Raw genomic sequence first — 22,656 nt, 5'->3', positions numbered from 1 at the left:
GCACTTGGCCGAAACTGAAGCCGAAAATGGCTTCTTTTAAAAACGTATACTAATATATATATTTATTTATATAGCTTGAATTTAATGGATATGAAATGAAAAAAATCAGTCAGCGGAGGCTCGCGCTGCGGAGCCAGGCGAAAGTATAAACACGGATGGGAGGGGCGGGTGACATTCATTTTCGGTTTACGTTTTTGGCTGTTTTTTTTTATTTCGGCCCGAAACCGATAATGCCATTTTTGGCGGCCGAAATTTCGGTGCACCCCTAATTTAAATATAATTTCACTAAGACATATTGGCACAAATAGTGACAGCTGATTTATATGCATTTTCTATAAGGAGCCTGCTATAGTTTTATAAAGATCTCATTGATTTACATTAGACACATTACTTTTTGTCCATAAATATCAGCATCTGCACCAAATTGCATATTTGTTTCTCTAAATAAAAATGATGAAATATTGAGAAAATTGAGGAGAAAAAGCCTGATGTATCATATTTGATACTCACATTTAAATAAAAAATTAGGCATGGGTAATCAAGTAAACCTAAGTTGCTTTAGTCCAGTAAGTATTAACAGCGATATCTTGAGTGTTAACTATCAATCAGATGACAAAAGGCATGTAGTAGATTGTGTACAAGTTTTGAACATTCATAATTTAGAGGCCTTAGAAATTCCTGTCACACTTTAGTTTAGGGTCCAATTCTCACTATTAAATATTTACTAACTATGACTTTTACCTCAATAAACTCCTAATTACTGCTTATTAATAAGTAAGGTAGTTGTTAAGTTTGGGTATTGGTTGATATAAGGGATGTAGAATATGATCATGCATTAATATGTGCTTTATAAGTACTAATAAACAGCCAATATCCTAGTAATAAGCAACTAGTTAATAGTGAGAATTGGATCCCAAACTTCAGTGTTACCGACATTCCTGTATCAAATATGATAGTCGGCTTCAGAAGATTTGCTGTCCTAATTTAGAAGCCCTCTTCATTAACTGGAAGGCTTTTTTATTCGCCACAGGAGTTTTCCTCACTTGTTTTGGTGAATGTTTACATCCCTCCTCACGCCTGTGTGAGCACAGCGGTGTAAAAGCTGGCTGATCACATTAGACGTGTAGCAAAATCTCCAGGATTCGGTTGTTATTATTCTCTGGGACTTTAATAGAGCAAACCTCACCTGTGAACTGCCTAAATACAGGCCGTCCATCACATGCCTGACCAGAGACAGAATCATACCGAACCATTGCTAAAGGACGCATATCATTCAGTTCCCGAAGCAGTTTTGGGACTCTCAGACCATTGACTGGTCCATCTTCCCCTGACCTACAGGCAGAAACTTAAATCTGCTAAGCCGTCAGTAAAGACTATAAAGAGATGGACCAACGACTGATACTGTGACATCTTACATCAGTTTCTGTCATTCCTATCAGGACTCACTTAATATATAATAATGATAAATATGGTTCACTGCAAAACCCAAACAGCTTTGCTAAGCCAAAGAAAATGCATACATAAGTGGAGACAAAGTCTTGGTTAAACAGGCCAAAAAGAAGAGAATAAGAGTAGCGAGTAGCTGAGGATGTGTTCACACTTGTAGTTCAGTTCGCTTGGTTTGTTTCGTCTAGACCACAAAAAAAACACATTTATTTCTGGTCCGCTTGGCATTCACATTGGCATTTTAACACCAAACCTAAAGATGGCGAACCTAAAGGCATAATAGTATGATTGGTATACGTATTGGTATATTGATCATGTATATTTCGCGACAGAACTTACCGAACATCCAAAACAATGCTGTGTGCTGGGCTAAATGTGCTGTATGTGCGTAGCCTACATATGAGTAATTAGGAGTTTATTGAGGTAAAAGTTATAGTTAGTAAATAGTTAATAGTGAGAATTGGACCCTAAACTAAAGTGTGACAGGAATTTCTAAGGCCTCAGATGATGGACCATCGGAGAACTTGTGAAGAGCTTATTAAAATGTGTAAAGGAGACAAAACAGCGGCAGGAACCCCTCCGTCACACACACAAACCAAGATTTGCTGCGAGGAGACGTGGTTCTGATGCCTGTACCGAACTGTGATGGGCAACATCCCGACTATGAAAAGAAAAAACTGGTGTTCTTGAGCATTCTGTCCTTCAGGGTCGCATCTTGTAAACGAACCAGAGAAGGGACATGTCACATGTCTTTGGTCCGTGTCGCGTTCATATTTTATTCAAACCGCACCAGAGTTTATTTGGAGGCGGAGCAAGCGCAGTTTTGAAGCGTAAAGTAGGGACGAGCTGGCGTCACTCCTGGATAACAGAAAATGGGCAAAGAGGCGGGACGTGGGCGGAGCTGAGGTGACGCAATGATTAACAGACAGCAGACAAACGACAATCCACCTGTCACTCAAAGTGGCCACGCCCTGCAGAACTTTAATGCTTTATATAATGTAAACGAATGAGTTATAAAAACATCCACCCCCCTCACAGTCGCCATGAAGGGCAAAATTAGCCGTATAGACCAAAACCACAATTTGTCCAAGGCTGTAAACATGTGTTCTTCTGCTGTAAAGTTGGGCATTTTAACATGAGCTCAATGAGATTCTGCTCCTTCTGGAGTCTGTCTCTAGTGGCCAGTCCATGAATTGCAGTTTAAGTCACTTCCGTATTGGCTTCAAGAGAAACTGCGGGAGGAGCCGCTTGAGCAAGACTCATCTTTTCAGCGTCTCGGTCCGCTTGTTTGTGCACACCAGGGTTCAGATACCAGCGTTCACGCTTATTTAAATGAACCGCACTAATGCTGCGTTCACACCAAACGCGAATAGAGCGTCAAAATCATGTCTACCGCGTCTAGTTGGACGCTTGAACATTTTGAATCCATTTCGCTTCAAACGCTCGATTTATACGCGTGTCCAATTCGCTGTGGACACGCGTATAAATTGAGCGTTTGAAGCGAAATAGACGCGCGTTCAAGTCGCTCCAGGAGATATGTCATAAAACACAGCTCTGCCTCTTATCATTTTCATAAAAAATATATATTAAACATTAATAGCCACACAAATGTGGTCCAGGCAACGCCTACATTATCTTCACTGCATGTATATTTAAATATCCTAAAAAAATAAAGTTATGAAACTTCTCTTTGCCCTCAGTCAAAACGATTTGGCAGACAACAAATGATCGATTCATGACACAAAGATCGCCCGTCAGATCCACACAAGATGAACCACTACAGGACATCAGAGCCAGTGGCAGACGGCAGAAGGACTGGCTGAGGAAAGGCTGCTCTCGCCGGGGTTAATGAGCGCTGAGCGCCGCTGATCACCTGGAGCTCACAACTCCGAAAACACAAGATACATTTTTTAAACAGGCACTCTCTTTATAAATAAACCACAGATTTGAGCTTTAAACAACTACATTCTCACCTGAAAAAGTCTTAAAACTACATTTTGTGACACAATAGTAGTATTTTTAAATTATGCAGGGTTTCTCATCACGTCACTTCACCACGTGACCGCAGCGAGCAGGCTCCTGATTGGTTAACGCGGCGCGAATTGACAGCAAAGTTAAAATTTTTCAACTCAGACGTCAGACGCGAATTCCCTTCAAACGCGTGAATGCACAAAAAGCACCACTCACGTGTATCGTGCAAAACGCTCAATTTGCGCCCAATACGTGCGAACTGGACGCGTGAATGAGATGGAATCGCATCCATCGCGCCGCAGGACATCCAGACGCGCGTCAACGCGCCTTTCCATTGACTTAACATTGAAAACGCTCGCTCCTGACGCTCTATTCACGTTTGGTGTGAACGCAGCATAACAGAGCAATCGCACCAGGGTTCGTTTTAATCAAACCAAACATGCCAAGTGTGAACACACCCTAAGAGAAGCTACTCTGAAAAGCTGAAAAGGTTAAATCCAACGATCCTGCATCAGTGTGGAACAGCCTCAAAGACATCACCGATTACAAGACAATCAACGCAATCTGCTGGGAATCAACAATCAGCCGGCGATTCAGATCTCTGGGCACTTCAATATGCCTATTCTAGGACTTTATACTTTTAATATGTTTATTTCTCAATTTTATTATTATGTGTCTTGTTGTTGTATTTATATGAGTGCACTGGAAGCTACTTGTGTGTGCAAGGCAATACTTGGCAATAAAGCTCTTTCTGATTCTGATTTATAGGGTTAGCCGTTTTCCACAAATGAATGAAGCAACTAAAAGGCAACTTGTTTCATATGTGTGTGCAGCCACGGCACTGAAGATGAACATGAACCTCAGAGAGCTGTATTTGGCTGACAATAAGTTGAACGGTCTGCAGGATTCGGCTCAGTTGGGGAACCTGCTGAAGTTCAACTACAACATCCAGATTCTGGACCTGAGAAACAATCACATACTAGACTCAGGTCTGACCTCGTCTCTGTATCTCCTCTTGGTCTCCTCCTTCAGAAATCTTTGTACTTGTCGTTCATCCAATTGTAGAACACTTCAGCTCTTTGTGTTCTCTCGATATATTTGCTTGACTTGTTTCCTCAGGGTTGGCGTATATATGTGAGGGTCTCAAGGAGCAGAGGAAGGGTTTGGTCACGCTGGTGCTCTGGAACAACCAGCTCACACACAATGGCATGGGCTACCTGACCGCCGCTTTGGTAAACATCCACACAATTATGACACAAAAGTTTCCATGAACAATTTCGCAGACTTCTACATCTTCAGGTCTTATACACACCAAGAGCAACAGAACAAAGCAAAACGGGTTTTGTCCCAAAATGCACACCAAGCTCAACACAAATTTTCCTTTTTCGGTTTGTAAAGAAATAGAGGTTAAACAATTATACAATGAACTACTCAGTGATCTTAATTAATCTTATAATTATGCATGATTTATCTTTACTAAATTAAGTATATTTAACAAAGACACTAAAATAAAGTGTTACCGAAATGTTATTTTGTATTACATCTACTACTAAAATACATGCTTCAGAAATAAGCTGACAATTTAGATATAGGAACATAGTAGTAATATTATATTAACGATTTATCAATTCATTGATCGTTTTTAATGATGGTTAATAAATTATGACAATCTCTAGTTAGTAGCATTTTATGATTATTTTTAATAAACACAAATCTATAATAGTTATTAGATGAATCAACTATCCTGTGATTTATTTGGGTCTATAACTATGTAAAAAACAAAAATCCTGATAATTTGTTTATGATAGTATTGACTAATGTTTTCAGGCCTAGTTATTCATAGTCATATTTTTTGTGCTGTTATACAAAAAATGCTACTAGCTAGATTTACCTACAATCTCTTCATCTACCATACAATCACACAAATCAACCAGCAGGACAGTTCTCAGTTCTCTTTTGATCCTTATTAAACATAATTTTGACTTCTGATCTTTTCACTGTGAAAATTCACACTTGAATCGCGCTGTCTAAAGGAACACTCAGATTTTTTTTTTTTTTAAATAGGCTCGTTTTCCAACTCCCGTTGAGTTAAACAGTTGAGTTTTACCGTTTTCTCCGAGTCTGGCGCTAGCACTTTTAGCATAGCTTAGCACAGATCATTGAATCTGATTAGATCATTAGCATCTCGCTCAAAAATGACCAAAGAGTTTCAATATTTTTTCTATTTAAAACTTGAAAATAGGCATACTTCCGTCAACATGGCCAACGTGACAACCTGCTTACACAGAGCGCTGGGGACTATTTTTAGCCGCTGTGTAATATCATTGCACTCATTGTACGTCACAAAGCTCCTTGATTATTACGCAGGAATGAGAGTTTAGTTCCTAGCCATATCGGCCTAGAAAATCACAACTTTTCATTTTCCGTCGGTCTTAGCACACGATGTAACTACAGAAGAGTCAAGTTTTAAATGGGAAAAATATGGAAACTCTTTGGTCATTTTTTGAGCGAGATGCTAACGGTCTAATCAGATTCAATGATCTATGCTAAGCTATGCTAAAAGTGCTACCGCTAGACCCGGAGATCGGCTGAATGGATTAAAAAACGGTAACTCAACTGTTTAACTCTAGGGGAGATGGAAAATGAGCCTATTTTCAAAAATAGTGGCGTGTTCCTTTAAGACTATCAAATGTGCACAGAGATTTTTTTTTTCAGGATTCTTGAATATAAAGTTCAAAGAACAGCAATTATTTGAAAATAAATCTTTTACAACATAAAAGTCTGTCATTTTGATCCATTTAATGAGGCCTTGCTGAATAAAAGTATTCATTTCTTTTTAAAGCTACACTGTGTAACTTTTTTAGTTTATTCTTAGCTAAAAACACTTATTTCTTTCAAAAATATATGTGCTCATTAATGTATATTTACTTCTTTCAAGTAATAAAGTATTCTCGTAAGTTTATAATATGCCATTGAAAATACATACGAGTGAGGGGTTCGAATGCGGGTCGCCATGTTGCCCCTCCATCTTGAAAGTACATCAGCCAAAGAGGGACATACCCGTAAATTCAAGCTTCGCCTTTGGCGTTTTAACACTCGATGGCACCGTGTCCAATGTGGACGAGGTCGAGCTGGAAGCCATATTAATCTTGGACTAAATCAGCCACCGTAGGAGTTAAAACGAAATCGGAATTGAGAGGAAGAGAAACTAATATTCACTGGATGGTCATATACCTTTTAACCGCTAGATGGGGGAAAATATCACACAGTGTAGCTTTAAACTGGTTACATTTTAATATGTTCAAATAGAAAACAGTATTGCTAAATATTTCAAAAATGTTTTAACTCTATATAGATCAGATGAATGCAACCTTGGTGAGCATAAGAGACTTCTTTCAAAAACATTTAAAAATCCAAAATTTTAACCGGTAGTGTATTTACAACGAATCAATAGCCTCTAATGCCGCCTTGTAAAATGTCTGAAACTACAGCACGTCCAGCGCAACCCGAGATGAGGTCGAGACTGAGACGAGGAGGAGAGTTCGGCCCCATTCTGGCAGATGGTCATTATGGAGATTGAGAGGATGCTGTGCATGTTTGGCAGCTGTGCTGACCTTGCAACGATTGTGTTTACGTCAGGCCTGGCGTCTTTTAGTTAATTAAGGACTAAACACACACACACATTCTCACAGCCTCGTGTGTAATGCACTGCAGTGTGTGCATGCCTTCTGAACTGGCTGTGTGGTTTATAAGCAGTGTCTGAGCGCACATCCACACACTTCACTGCAAAAGCACAGTACTTCCTGTTAGAAGCTTGTTTCAGTCATGGAATAAAACGATTAAAATGGTAATTATTACTTTTTCTCACAATTCTGATTTTGATCTTTTTTTACGAGTTTACATCTCATAATTTTTTGGTACTTTTTTTTCCTCACAATTCTGAGTTTACATCTCACAATTTTTCACTTTTTCTTGGAAATCTGAGTTTACATCTCGTAATTTATAAAAAAATTTCTGAATCCTGAGTTTACATCTCACAATTTTTCACTTTTTCTTGGAAATCTGAGTTTACGTCTCGTTATTTTTTTATTTTTTTTCTGAATCCTGAGTTTTACATCTCGGTTTTAAACTTTTTCTCTGAATTCTGAGCTAACATCTCACAATTTTTTACTTTTTCTTGCAATTACAAGTTTTCATCTCATACTTTTCTGGACTTTTTCTCTGAATCCTGAGAAAAAATTTTTTTTTTGAATTCTCAGTTTACATCTCGTATTTTCTTTACTGAGTTTACATCTCACAATTTTTGACTTTTTCTTGCGATTCCGAGTTTACATCTCGCTTTTTTTTTTTTTTTTTTTTGAATTCTCAATTTACATCTCATATTTTCTTTACTGAGTTTACATTTGACAATTTTTTACTTTTTCTCTGAATCCTAAATTTACATCTCACAATTGTTTACTTTTTCTTGCAATTCCGAGTTTACATCTTGCATTTTTTTAATCTTTTTTTTTCTTTGAATTCTCAGTTTACATCTCGCAATTTCTTTACTGAGTTTGCATCTAGCAGTATTTAACTTTTTCTTAGAATTCTGAGTTTTTATCTTGTACTTTTTAGAACTTTTTCTCGAAAATCTGCATTTACATCCACCACATAAAAACCATTTACATGTAAACTGAAAGCGTCTGCACTGCTCCAAACCGCACGAGCAACAGGAGTCAGATTTAACTTCTCACGTGACAAGAGTAAGGAGAGATGACTGACAAGACAATGGCGGAGGATTTGGTGCGAAACAGATCCTGAGCACCATTTTTATCTTGTAAAATGTGCTGTCAGACTGACGCTCCCTATATGCAGAATATGCTTGATTGCTAATTCTAAAGAGAAAATAAAAAAGCGAGTGTGCATTGAAAAGCAATTTCAATACCTCACATATTGATTCCCGCAAATTAAATGCAATACCCACCTGGTGTTATCGGTAATACCGGTGTTGTCGCAAGTTTTTTATCGGTGTGAAGATTTCCTCACATACCTTTCAGTCCCATCAAATGTTTTTTTTTCTTCTTCTATTTCCACCCTTTTACTTTTACTTATCCATCTCTTTCCCTCTTTGCTGCTGTAGCCTTTCACTCAAAGCTTGGAAACACTGAACCTGGGCCATAATGCAGTCGGGAACGAAGGAGTGCACAAACTGAAAGACGGGCTCGTAGCAAACCGGTCCATCCTCAGGCTGGGTCTGGCCTCCACCAAACTCTCCTGCGAAGGTGAGATCTGGAGAGTGAAGTTGCATTGCTGCATCTAAGATGGATGACTGAGTTCTAGAGGTATGTGTGAGTGTGAAGATGATCGGTGTGCTTGTTCTTATGATAGGAGCTGTGGCTATAGCGGAGTTCATCGCGGAGAGTCCGAGGATCCTCCGGTTAGACATGCGGGAGAATGAAATCAAGACCGGCGGCCTCATGGCTCTCTCCCTCGCCTTTAAAGTCAACACATCTCTGCTCCGACTCGACCTGGACCGCGAGCCTAAGAAAGAGACGGTGAGTGTTTGTTAAAGGGTTTGCTTAATATAAAGTAGGACTGGGTAGAGCCCTGCATGGGCCTCAAAACTAGGCCCTAGCCCGGCCCGTGTCCGACAGCTCATCAAAATCATCAGCCCGAGTCCGACTAGAGCCTGTGTTTTTTTGTTATCCTCCCTATTACACATTAGTTGCAGCCATTAAAATAGTTCAGTTTTGTTTTTAATGTCAAAGTAGTTATATTTCGTTTTGTTTCTTTAAGTTAATTTAGAAAAAGGTTTGAAGCATTTTGTTGCTTGTTAAATTAAAGTTTTTGTTCTTTAAAGTGACGACCAAGCGGCCGACAGTGAGTTAACCCAACGCTTTAGCCTCTCAAATCAAAACTTGTCAAAGTAGTTAGGCTATATTTCGTTTAGTTTCTTTGTTAAGTTAATTTAGAAAATAGTTTGAAGCATTTTGTTGTTTGTTAAATTAAAGTTTTTGCTTTTTAAAGTGACGACCAAACGGCCAGTGGCCGACAGTGAGTTAGCCCAACGCTTTAGCCTCTGAAATCAACACTTGACTTGTCTTGCTTATAAAATCCATATAAAACGCTTAAAGCATCATTTAAAGCATCATTTAAAGACAAGATGAGGCAGGCAGATCGCAACAGCGCGCAAACGAAACAGGCTACACAATCTAAACAAATAATAATAAAAAAACATGCTGGTTGTCTTACCTACCTCTCCGCGAAATTAATATAAATCCGATCTTCAATTCCCGCGCTATGCACATTTAACGGAGTTCATGTCAACGAAAGCAACAGATATGAGCATTTTATTCATCAGCTTATTTCAACATCAAAGACCGCATTATGAGAACGAGCGACCTAAACACTGGTAAGAGCCTTTAGTCTCATTAGTTTTAATGAAGATGATTGTGTTTTTGAGCATCTCAGACTTAGCTTATTTTCAGTTTCACTTGTGGCAGTTTGCGCGTTGGCTTGCTTTACTCATTTGCGGATGCGAGTTGCATATGCCGTCCTCTTAACGCTGCGAGCCGGTCTTAACAGTTGCGGACTCGCGATATCATGGTCTCATGTTGTTTCCACTAGCGCAGCATATCTCATTGTTTCTTTTTATTATTGAATGTCTAAAATATAAAATGAAGGAGAAGCCTAAAAATGCCCGAAGCCCGGCCCGCGTTTGAGGTATGACGGGAAAATTGGCCCGAAAACCCGGCCTTAGGGGCGTAAAAAAGTCGGGGCCCGTCGGGCTCGGGCAGAAATGCAGGGCTCTAGGACTGGGTATATTTACAATGATTTTGTATTTGTATTTATTTATTTATTTATTTGGATGGGACAATGCATATTGATGAACGTACAGTATAAATTGACGTAAATACACCGGATTTAGCACAAAGCTAATTTCCATCCGTAGTCCCAGACATGGATAAACAAACAAGAACAAAAAAACAAACATAATACCAAACATATAAAGATAAAAATGACAATGCATAGATAAAATACTTGTTATAATAATTATTTCAGATATTTAAAAAGAAAACTATTCCTATTTTGTGGCTGCAACACTAATATGTTGCAACAGTAGTTTTAAAATGTTGGGGATTTTTCCATTGTCATAAGACCAGTTTCATGATCCTTCTTTATCTCACAACATATAATGTATATGAGAACATTAAGACAGATATGACATTAGAATTATTTTTATTCATTTCTGTGAGTTCAGGCTGATTTAAAACTCTAAATGAAAAATCAGAAATCTTCATGTAGGATGTTTTTAATGTATTGAAATGTTTTTTAAGATGTACATTAACAATGTAATGCAGCCACTTACTCACAGTTAATTATTTACCACAGTGTTCAGCAAGTAACTTGATTGCATAATATATTTTCCCCTCTGTTCTTACAGGTGAAGAGTTTCATTGAGACACAGCGCGCCCTGCTGGCAGACATTCAAAATGGCTGCAAGAGGAACTTCATCTTAGCCAAAGAGAAGGAAGAAACAGAACAGAAAATGAGACTGTCAGCTTCAATGCCAGAAATCGCCACAGAGGAACAAACTCACGAGGATGACGATGCACCTGCTGAGAAAAGCGAGGAAGAAAATGCTGCCGTTCAGAGTGACGCAAACGAGGAGGACAATGACGAGGACGTATCTGAGAGCCAAGAGGTCAAAGAGGAAGAAACGACACTGCAAGACGACTCTGATTCAGACACTGAGGATGAGGATATAGAGGAGCCGTGCGTTGCTTCTACCACGACTACATCTCCAATACCGATTCCTGCAATAAACGCCTTGCCCTTGGCGCCGCCTCTACCAGGATCTCCAGCCGTCATTTCGGGAATTAAGGTGACCGAAGCCAGCATTGCCTCCGGAGCCCCATCATCTCCCGGCCGCTGTTTCTCAGTGTCTAGCCCCGGCAGAGGACACAAAATCTTTATGGTAACGCGTGTCGAAAGCCCTCCGGAGCAGCAACAACCGACTGCATTGCCGAAATTTTCCCGCGAGAGGGCGGTAGAGAGCCAAACACCTTTAGATGCACCTTCGCAACCTGAGCAGAAATCAGCACAACCAATAGATTCCGCGCCCAGTACGTTAACATCCCATGCCGAAGCAACACCAGCGCCCGCCGAAGTGCTCAACTCGTCTTCACTGTCAGATGAGAATGTGACTCAATCCGATAAAGCTCAGTTTGAGCAGCAAGCTTCAGTATCGGGTTCAGCTACGCCGTTTGAAAGCCAAATTACACTCGATCAGACTCTCTTAGAGCAGCCAGTTAATACAGAGACACAAAATACCAGTGAGAAGGACCAGATCTCCTCTCAAACTGAACAGATGCAGGAATCAAGTCCCACCGACACAGAGCCATCAGTGTCAGGACAATCCTGTGACGGGACGCTAAACCCTGAAGAACAGCAATCCAGTGAGCAGCAAGAGCCTTCACTGGAGGTCACAGGAGGTCATGAACTCCTGGATAGTGCTGAAGCAGGATCTCCTGTTGAAGAAACCGAAGGTTGTCCGGTTATGAGCACGGGAACAGTGCTGCCCAACGGGCTGAAGCCAGAATTTGCCTTTCATCTGCTCGAAACAGAGGGACTCAAACCAGCCAGCTGCATTATGGAGCATGGTGAGTTATACTAATAATGATACAAAAAATTACAACATTAAAGCTACACTGCGTGATATTTTCCCCCATCTAGCGGTTAAAAGGTATATGACCATCCAGTGAATATTAGTTTCTCTTCCTCTCAATTCCGATTTCGTTTTAACTCCTACGGTGGCCGATTTAGTCCACGATTAACATGGCTTCCAGCTCGACCACGTCCACATTCGACACGGTGCCATCGAGTGTTAAAACGCCAAAGGCGAAGCTTGAATTTTAGTTTCTCTTCCTCTCAATTCCGATTTCGTTTTAACTCCTACGGTGGCCGATTTAGTCCACGATTAACATGGTGACCTCGTCCACATTCGACACGGTGCCATCGAGTGTTAAAACGCCAAAGGCGAAGCTTGAATTTACGGGTATGTCCCTCTTTGGCTGATGTACTTTCAAGATGGAGGGGCAACATGGCGACCCGCATTCAAACCCCTCACCCGTATGTATTTTCAATGGCATATTATAAACTTACGAGAATACTTTATTACTTGAAAGAAGTAAATATACATTAATGAGCACATTTTTGAAAGAAATAAGTGTTTTTAGCTAAGAATAAACTAAAAAAGTTACACAGTGTAGCTTTAAAAAGACTCTTCTTGTGAATCGAACTACACTGGTCATGCTGTGTAGATTTGCATGCAGCTTGTGTTTTCTTGCTATTAAGGCCTGTCAGACCAAGGCGACTGTAAGCAAATGAATTTGAATAAGCTGCTGTTAAAGCGCCTGTTCAGGCCTGTTGGTGTTTTTTACGGAGAGCTCTTCTAATCTCGCTGTCCTCTAAGCACCGCCTACTTTCAGTGAGCGCATTCTCATTCAGCCCATTGTTTTCAATGGTGCCATATAAATAAACTTGTCATCTTACGCTTTTCACGCATTGGTCTGACTTAAAGGGTTAGTTCACCCAAAAATGAAAATTCTGTCATTAATTCCTCACCCTCATGTCGTTGGACACCCGTCAGACCTCCGTTCATCTTCAGAACACAAATGAAGATATTTTAGTGTAAAGCTGATGGCTCTGAAAGGCCTCCATTGGCACAACTTTACGCTCTCAAGACCCTTAAAAGGCACTAAAGACGTCGTTACAAAGTCCATCTCACTACAGCGGCTCTACAATAACTTTATAGAGTGACGAGAATTTGTTTTTGTGTGCAAAAAAACCCTAAATAACGACTTATATAGTGATGACGATTTCAAAACACAGCATCATGAAGCTTCGAAGCGTTATGAATCAGTGAGTCGATTCAGCGGTTTGAATCGCCAAATTTCAGCAGTTTGACACGCGATCCGAATCATGATTTGACTCACTGATTCATAACGCTTCGAAGCTTCAGAGAGAGGGGTGATACTATGATACTATTATGATACTATTTCAGTATCGATACATATCGAAATATCTATATTTTTGACCACACTAATATAATGTAATGTATAATGAACTGACGTAACAAGGTTGCGCTGTTGACGCTCACTCAGCCTCTCGAGGAGAAATCAAAACAAATGAGCGGCGCTCACACAAAGAAACTCAGTTAACACACATGGTTAAAATTACAATTTGTGGAGTTTTTATATTTATTACATATGATATATTTCAGGGCTCAATGCTAAGGATTTTTTTCAGGGGTTCAAATTTTTACTTGCCCTGCCAGAATTTTCACTGACCCCACCACAAAAAAACTGATAAATAAAATAAAATAGACCTAGTATTGTTTTTGAGCCATGTAAGCTTAATAAATAAGGTTATGACTCTAAAAAACTAATATCCTAACTCATATAATTTTTTTATTTTGTTAAAGACAGTCAGTAATAAAATAAGAACAAATAATCAAATTACGAGCAAAAGCACAAATAGTTATTTTCATGTAGGTCTAAAGTAGTTTTTCATGTACAAAAATAGTAATCAAATGTAAAATACCACTGCATAGTCTCCATAAAATTATATGTCACTGAATATAAATATAGATTAACTATATATGGGGCCGCCCCCCCAAAACAATGGTAGGGGAAACACTGTATTGGCTCTTTTGGCAACTGCACCCTCTGTGGCAGTTTTTCCCACACAGTCCCCCGAAAAGGAAAACTTGAAATGGTAATGAAGTATTTACTTGAGTATTTATTTGGAATATTTTTACTCAAAATGAAAATTGTCATCATTTACTCACCCTCAAATTGTTTCAAACTTGTATGAATGTCTTTCTTCTCTTGAACACAAAGAAAGATATTTTGAAGAATCTCAGTAACCAGACAGTTGATGGTACCCAATGACTTCCATAGTATTTTTTTTCCTACTATGGAAGTCAATGGGACACATCAACTGTCTGGTTACTGACATTCTTCAAAATATCTTTCTTTGTGTTCAAAGCTTGAGGGGGAGTAAATGACACAATTTTCATTTTAAGGTGAACTATTCCTTTAAGAGTAGATTTAAATATGGGTATATTTACTTTAAGTACATTTCTAATGAAAAAACTGTACTTTTACGTTGGGCAACATTCCTCTCGCTACTTTATTTTAACACAATAAGTTGTTAAATGCATAGTTTATTCCAAGCGTGCTGTATCTTTATTGTCTGGGCATGAGCGATGCTCAATTCACAAATTAATCACTCTTTTGAGTCGATTCTGTTCAAATTCAAATAAGTTGGCAGAACTTTCTAAAGGCAGGCATAATGTGCGATGTCTGTGCGATTTCAGCCCGCAAATCAGTTTGAATGATTTGTTTGGTTTCCTGCGCGCACTGAATCTGAAGCGGTTTCACACTCTCTCGTAACAGGAAGATTTAAGAACTTCAAGACCTACAGTACAGTCAAGTGAAAACAAATCTGCAAATTAATTATTTTGTTTGCCAGCGATGAAGATCTTTATTAGTTGAACATCTTCGTATGCTGTCTGTGAATGAATTATTCCACAGGACGATACATTCGATTTCATTTCATTCAGGTAATACATTTTACAACCAAAAAGATTACATCATTTCTCGATGTTCGGTAGCCTATTCAAATCTTTCTTAATTAGATCATGTAATGTGGAAAAAATTTGACAAAAAGATTAAATATTGTTTTAAGCTTTATTGACTTAGCTATTTTTCTTGACTAAAATGCTGACTAAAAAGACAAAAAACTATGCCATATTTATAGTCTAGCCTATATTATAGTAAACCTCATCAGTTACCAATAGGGGGTGAGCCCTGAATCATGGAAATAACTTCAGAGGTTGAGTAGGTTTTTGGTCTTCTTGATACACCTGCCATCTTGAAAAGCTTGAAAAATTGCCTAAGTCAAATTACCTTTTGACTTAGGCAAAATAAAACGGCCTAAGTCACACACTTGACATAGGCCATTATACTATAGGGATAGAATTGTATGATCTGTTCAACTGAGGATGTGGAGGATTTTACCAGAGGTGGCCAGCATCATGAGGAGATGACTTAAGCAAAAAAATCATTTTTGTCAAAAAATGACTTAGGCAATTATTTTAGGAAGGTGACGTCATGATTTACTTGCCCTCCTAGGTGTAAATGACTTTCTGTCGTAGCCTTATAGTTTATAAAGTTATAAATATGGATATTTTTCTTACACAAACGCATCGCTTCTGTTCAGAAGGCCTTCATTAACACGCAGGAGTCGTATGGATTACTTTTATGATGGATGATGGATGCTCTTTTTTGGGGCTTTAAAATCCAAATTACCATTCACTCCCATTTTTTAACCATTTAAGTGTTGTCTTCCTAATAGGTTTCATAACAAAAAGACTTCTGAACATTTAAAATCATTAAAACAGTAAACAAATATTTCAAACAAACTGCAAAAGCACCATAAAGAATAAGGATGCACCGATATAAAAATTGTCCGATACGATAATTCTTTATATTTGAAAGCCGATAACCGATATATTGGCCTATAAATCTAAATCCAAATTTTTATATCATTTGAGAGCCTGGTTACAAAAAACTCAGTCTCACCAATTAAAGTCATGTCCCAAACACACGATTATAATTATAATGTCATTATAATTTTACGTCGCCTATATGACAGACTTGCACTGCTCAAGAAATTCAAAACCATCAATGCGAACAGTGCGTGTCTGAAGCGTCTCAGCTGAAGGAAATTATACATTATTTATCGGCTTTAATATATTAGCCAAATTTACTTTAAACCAACAAAAAAAAACAGGTGTGTTCAGGAGCATTGTTGGGGAAATGTGAAAATGACAGCGCCATTGACCATAGTGGTGGAAATTTTGATTCTTTTGAGAGATTCGTTCATTTTCAGTTCGTTCACCAAAATGATTCGTTCAGATTTGTTCACTGATTCGTTCAGTGACCATTTTTTTATGTTACATAAATATGCCAGCAGGTGGCAAAAAAGTGTCTTATGTGTTACGTCTTAAAGGCATAGTTCACTCAAAAATGACAATTCTGTCTTCATTTACTCACCCTCAAGTTGTTCCAAACCTGTATGAGTTTCTTTGTTCTGCTGAACACAAAAGAAGATATTTTGAAGAACGTTTGTAACCAAGCAGATTACCATTGACTACCATAGTAGGGAAAAAAATACAATGGTTGCTCTCTCTGCTTTGTTACAAACGTTCTTCAAAATATCTTATTTTGTGTAAATATGTATAAATCTGAAAATTATTTGAATCAAGGTCTGGTCCTAGAGCATAAACACAAAGTGGAACGAACTTGTAATTCCTAAGGTTTTTCCACAAACCTGCAGATGGCAGTATTCTATCCCTAACACATAGAGCAATGTCCAAAAACAGTTTAGATTGAATTAAGATCATCATTTAAGTGATTTTGTCATAAAAAATAAAAATTTAATGAGACAATTTATGGCCTAGTTAAGTAATTGTGCAGTAAATAGGTAAAAAACTACCAACTATCCACAAAAACACAGCATAAATGTAAAGTAGAGAAGTAAATAAAAAAATTATGTATAGTTTTCCATGTAAAAAAAAATTATATTTCCTTATGCAATCGCTCTGTAAATGTTTAGGGTCTATCTGACCCCAAGGATCACAAACTTAAACCCTTCTTGAGGCCGGGGTGATTAAGGGTTAAACTGACTGGTCAGGTTGAGGGTGTCTATATTTTAAAGGGAAAGGGAGATGAGACTCATTTTATTGCACGTTACGCCCAAAACACACCCATGACTCACTAAGAGATGAGGGACGACCCTTTTGGACCATGCAGCGACCATTTTGTCGTTCGTTAAACTAGCAAAAGTGTATTCGGACTAAGTGCACCTGCGTCATGTACAGAGATGTATAAAGTAAAAAAAGTGACTTGAGTAGAAGTTGAAGTGCTCTTTAAGCACCACACTTAAGTAGAAGTACTAAAGTATTCAACATTTTTTGTACTTAAAGGTCCCATGGCATGGCATTTTTCTATTATTTTATAATGTTTCCTGAGGTGTACTTATATTGCTAGTATGATTTTTACATCAAAAAATGTCATAATTTAGAAATAAAATGAATTTTTTCTATACTGATGTTTGCCCTGTGGCTGAATGCCCTGTTTCAAAGGGAGTGTATGCTGTGAGACTTCAGTGAAAACGCCCACTGTTGTGATTGGCTGACATCTTTGCATTTGAAATGAGTGTTAGATTATGTTGCGGAGGGGGCGTGGTTTAGCGAGGCACTGCACGCACTGCATGCATGAGAGGGAGAGACTGACTGGGCACGTGAACCACTGAGAACTGGAGGAAGTTTTATTGTAACAGACTTCATTGTAATGTATCTTATAATTTGTTTTTGTGTACATTTTTGACATTTCTGTGCATTTAAATAGGTTTTAGGTCTGTATTATCTGTGTAAATAAGTAGGGACTTTTATTTTGACGGGTGTTGCAGTCTACGGAGGAAAAAGGAAAAAGAGGGAGCGCTTGTGAGAGCTTGCGGTTCATCTTTCAGTGGGTTTAAGCAGATTTAAAGTTTACAGTTTGTTTAGCACTCCCCGAAAAGACAATAGGTGTGTGTATGTGTTTGTTTACGGTCATTTGTAATGAGTATGTTTGTGTATTTCGCTCTGTTGTTATTGATAATGCTATGGAGTTTGTGTAAGAGGTGTTTATGCGCACTTCTTTGTTTTTTGTTCAGCTCTTACGGTGATTTTTGGAGATAAACGCTTTCAATAAACTCCTGAAACATCATTAAAGTCTAGCCATCATTCGGACAGGGTCGCTACATTTATTGTACTGAGTTGTTGAGAGCGCTATGCTGTTAGCGCGAGCTTATTTTTATCTGAGAGTTCTGAATAAACAGTCCTAGTCACGTCGACTCTGTCATTGCAGCGCGTTTTCTCTCACAAAATGCTTTCACCACAACTAACAGCAAACAGGACGTCGATATGAATACAGTAAGAGCCTCGCTGTGCTGCATAACAGCGTCATTCATTATAACGGCAGTTTGGGCAAGTGTGCAGATACACTCACGATATGTGATTGACAGCTCCGGACATTATAAAGAGTGTTCTTTGATCGCTCTCTGTAGTTAAATCACTTAAAAAATGGATTTGTTTCATGCTACTAACAGAAACGATCGTTTTAGTCACTGGCTTGATTCACTGATGCATTACGCTTAGGGCATCAAGACGGCGATCATTAAACAATCTAGAAAGTAAGTCTGAGTGAATTTGAATGATTAGCTACACATCAGAGATCACTGATCACAGATCAGGCATTAATGAACACTGTTACTCACTGTTTGTCGCGGTGCTGTATCCATTTTCTCCGAGTGCTCTGGGCGGGCAAAGCAGGGGAAGGGGAGGTAACATTTCCTGTTATGACGTCATAACAGGAAAATTCGAGATCAGCTCGTCTGAGCTCTCATTTTCTCAAAGGCAGAGAAAGACAGCCAGAACTCGGTTTACACCCATCAAAATGTCTAGCCACTTGGGGACCATATACAGGCTAGGGGAACTCATATTAATGTTGAAAAACCACATAAAATGACATTTTCATACCATGGGACCTTTAAGTATTGCAAGTAGTTTTATTTTAAAATGTACTATTCAAGTACTGAAAGTAAAAGTACAAGTATTGTGTTATGTAGTTATTAAAGAAAGTAGTCAAAAGTTTGCATGCAAAACTGTTGTTGGGGACTTCTAAAACAATATTTGGAAAATTTTAAATGCCATAATAGGTGCTCTTTAAGCTGATCAAAAGGCAGAACGGAAGCACTCTTCTTAATCGCTTGATTCAGCTTCATCAAACCTGCATCTACCGTTCTGGCAGTGGTAATGTGGGTTTGGAATGGAATGATTCATAACATTTTTATAATTGTAACGAGTAACGATGCAGCACATCAAAAAAATATCGGAGTAAAAAAGTATTAAACTCATCGAAAATATGTACTGAAGGAAAAGTGGAAGTAGGAGAAAAAAATAATACTCTAGTAAAGTACAGATACTGCCTTTTAGTACTTAAAGGGTTAGTTCACCCAAAAATGAAAATTCTGTCATTAATTCCTCACCCTCATGTCGTTGGACACCCGTCAGACCTCCGTTCATCTTCGGAACACAAATGAAGATATTTTAGTGTAAAGCTGATGCTGAGAAAGGCTTCAGATAGGCCTCCATTGGCATTCAGTACATTTACACTCACAAGACCCATAAAAGGCACTTAAAACGTCATTACAAAGTCCATCTCACCACAGTGACTCTACAATAATTTTACGATGCGACGACAATAGTTTTTGTGCGCAAAAAAAAATCAAAATAACACCTTTATCCAACTTGTCTTCCGTGTGTGTCTCCACGACGCATGCGCGAGAATATGACGCAGATCCGGCGTTCGGACACATGACCCAGAAGCTATTTGTTTACAAGCAGAGGAAGACGCGCGTGTCTAAGCTGTTGAATTCTACATTGATCGTGCTTTAGGTCTCGGTGTAGTTCTCAAAATCGGGCTAAATTGTGCATTTCATGGATTCCCGAACGCCGGCTCTACGTCATATTCTCGCGCATGCGTCGTGGAGGCACACACGGAAGACAAGTTGGATAAAGGTGTTATTTTGATTTTTTTTTGCGCACAAAAACTATTGTCGTCACATTGTAAAATTATTGTAGAGTCACTGTGGTGAGATGGACTTTGTAACAACGTTTTTGTGCCTTTTATGGGTCTTGTGAGTGTAAATGTACTGAATGCCAATGGAGGCCTATCTGAAGCCTTTCTCAGCATCAGCTTTACACTAAAATATCTTCATTTGTGTCTGAAGATGAACGGAGGTCTGACGGGTGTCGAACGACATGAGGGTAAGTAATTAATGACAGAATTTTCATTTTTGGGTGAACTAACCCTTTAAGTACAGTAGTGAAGTAGTTCTACTTTGTTACTATACATCTCTGGTCATGTACTTGCTCAGATCATTAAAACAGGGCCCAAAGTCATGTAGGACTGAGGACTATATAGACAATATATCCTCTCGATAGTGATTTTGAACATGTAAAGAATGATACTGTGTGTGTGTGTGTGTGTGTGTGTGTGTGTGTTAGTGAGCGTGACTGCAGAGCTGAGCTGCGGGCAGGATTTAGAGGAGCTTCTCCTTGATGCCAGTCTGGACGCCAGCAGAGACGCACCGTAATGCTGTACCCCTAGGTAATGCAAGGACATTCCCCTGTTTATGAAGGAATTCCTGGACTAATAACTTCTGACTGTGCTTTAAGAGGAAGTCTGGTGAAGGTAACCCGTGTTTGTCTCTTCTCAGGGTCCGCACGTGTAGTGAGGATCATCAGAAGGGGCGGTTTGTTCTCGCCACACGGCATCTGCTCATATTCCTCTGGACTCTTTCCGTCTTTCTCTCGTGTCCTTTCCAATTTTCAACACAGAGAACTCGCCTTCCCTCAAATGTCCAACCCTCAAAAATTGGCGTTGTATTCAAATTACGAAAACCTCATCTGTGATTGGTGAGTTGCCGTAAAGGTGTTCGGTGTGGGGTTTAGTTACCAAAGACACACATGCAGAGAGAGAGAAACACTTTCCGCTTGCTTTCATGCGGTCGCGTGTCTGCTCACCGTCGCCCCCTCGTGGACTGGAAGCAGAAAGACTGACCAGCTGGAACACTTTGAACAAAGACTTTTCATCGGTTTTGGCTTCCAGATCTCGTCCGGCAGGCGGAAGTTGTTAAACGAGTGCTTTTGCGTTGCGTTTGTCATTATTATTGTCTCACTTAACACGAAAAAAAGACTAAAAGTGATACACATCGCTTTCCGATGCTCAGGAATCGGTCAAAACATCCACGTCTGATCTCATCATCAACCAGCACCTGTGATCCCACGAAACCCGCGAAACGATCGGATGGCGAACAGAAACGGGCGAATGAATTGTACAATGTTCACTCTCTCTTTCTCTCTCTCTCTCTCTCTCTTTCGCACACAAATACACACAAACTCATTCTGTCTTCCACCGTGTGTCTCCATACGTGCTCATCTGAAGACAGGACATGCCTTTTTTCAGCTCTTTATTCTGGCTTGGCTGAATCGGTTTGTATTTATTTTAAACAACCCAAGTCTGTTGTGTGATTATTCCCCGTCTGTTTTTTTTTTCTTTCTTTCTTTTTAAAGCTGTTGTTGTGGGATTTTCCCCCTTTTGGTGTATATTTTCAGATTCTATAAAGAGCAAATATTAAGTTTAAAGTTTTTCCTATTTTGATTGGTTGGGGTTTGGGAAAGGGGCGGGGCTCTGCTGATTTATATAAATGGGGGTGGAGCTCTGCGAGAGTATATAATGTAAATCAAGAGTGTGTTTTGGGTATGAAGGCCGCCATTTAAAAAGAGGCAGTAGGAGTGTCGGACCACAAGACCTGATGAAGAAAACACTAAACTTGTGTGAAGCTACTGCCACCAGAGACACTAGAGACTAAACTTTACCTCAGAAGATGTCACCAACGTAGGACGAATGAGGCGCTTGTGACATCGACGCGAGGCTTGACCTGATAAATGTAGTACTTGCCACCATTCCAGGCTCTGTGGTTGGTACTTTTCGGTTTCTCTCTTTCTCTTTCACATCTGGTGGATGTTGACTCTGACTTGGAAAGCAGAGGTCCGTCTGCCGGGCTTCAGAGAAGCTTTGCCTCAAGTCCAGATCGTCTTTGACCTTGAAATCAACACTTCTGTGCCCCCAACCCAATGTTTGTAATGCTTTATTTTTAGTAATTTTTAAAATGACCTGTTAAATTAATCAAACTGTACTGGTAAACACAAAAACACAACGAGATGTGTATGGCTTTTCCCTCTCAAATAAATGCATGTAATGACAAAAGTAGCATGTGTGGCAAATGTGTTCATGAAGTAAGTTACACTTGACTTTGGCTTTTTTATGCCATTGAGGGTCAAGGAATTATTCAAAAACTGACCTTATTTTTAGAAGCATTTTTAGGTTGAATGTGCTGTAGAAAAACATTGCAAACTGGTATTTGTTATTATATTATTTTATTATCATGATCATAAACACACTGGTTTGTAGTGCCAGAGGTTTTACTGGTTCTAGCACTTCTAGTTATTTAGAGGCTAATGAATCAAGTCTTCCACATTGGAAAAATAAGGGGGATATTAATGCTCGTCTTGCATCTAAA

General features: G+C 39.1%; 1 protein-coding gene across 2 annotated transcripts in view; it reads left to right on the top strand.

The window, feature by feature from the left end:
- Positions 1-22,340, top strand: part of ppp1r37 (protein phosphatase 1, regulatory subunit 37) — a 91,866-nt gene extending 69,526 nt beyond the window's left edge. Inside the window, exons 8-14 of one of the 2 annotated variants that reach the window (XM_079825957.1) lie at positions 4,251-4,406; positions 4,537-4,649; positions 8,537-8,678; positions 8,785-8,951; positions 10,841-12,059; positions 20,579-20,681; positions 20,791-22,340. In XM_079825957.1, the coding sequence (XP_079682083.1) occupies positions 4,251-4,406; positions 4,537-4,649; positions 8,537-8,678; positions 8,785-8,951; positions 10,841-12,059; positions 20,579-20,667 (1,886 nt within the window). In that variant the 3' untranslated portion in view covers positions 20,668-20,681; positions 20,791-22,340. The remainder of the gene's footprint in view (positions 1-4,250; positions 4,407-4,536; positions 4,650-8,536; positions 8,679-8,784; positions 8,952-10,840; positions 12,060-20,578; positions 20,682-20,790) is intronic. The other variant, XM_079825958.1, reaches the window with a different exon arrangement.
- Positions 22,341-22,656: the final 316 nt, after the last annotated feature.

This window comes from Gobio gobio, assembly GCF_949357685.1.
Source record: "Gobio gobio genome assembly, chromosome: 9".
Taxonomy (NCBI): Eukaryota; Metazoa; Chordata; class Actinopteri; order Cypriniformes; family Gobionidae; genus Gobio; species Gobio gobio.
This window is presented reverse-complemented; position numbering and strand designations above follow the sequence as displayed.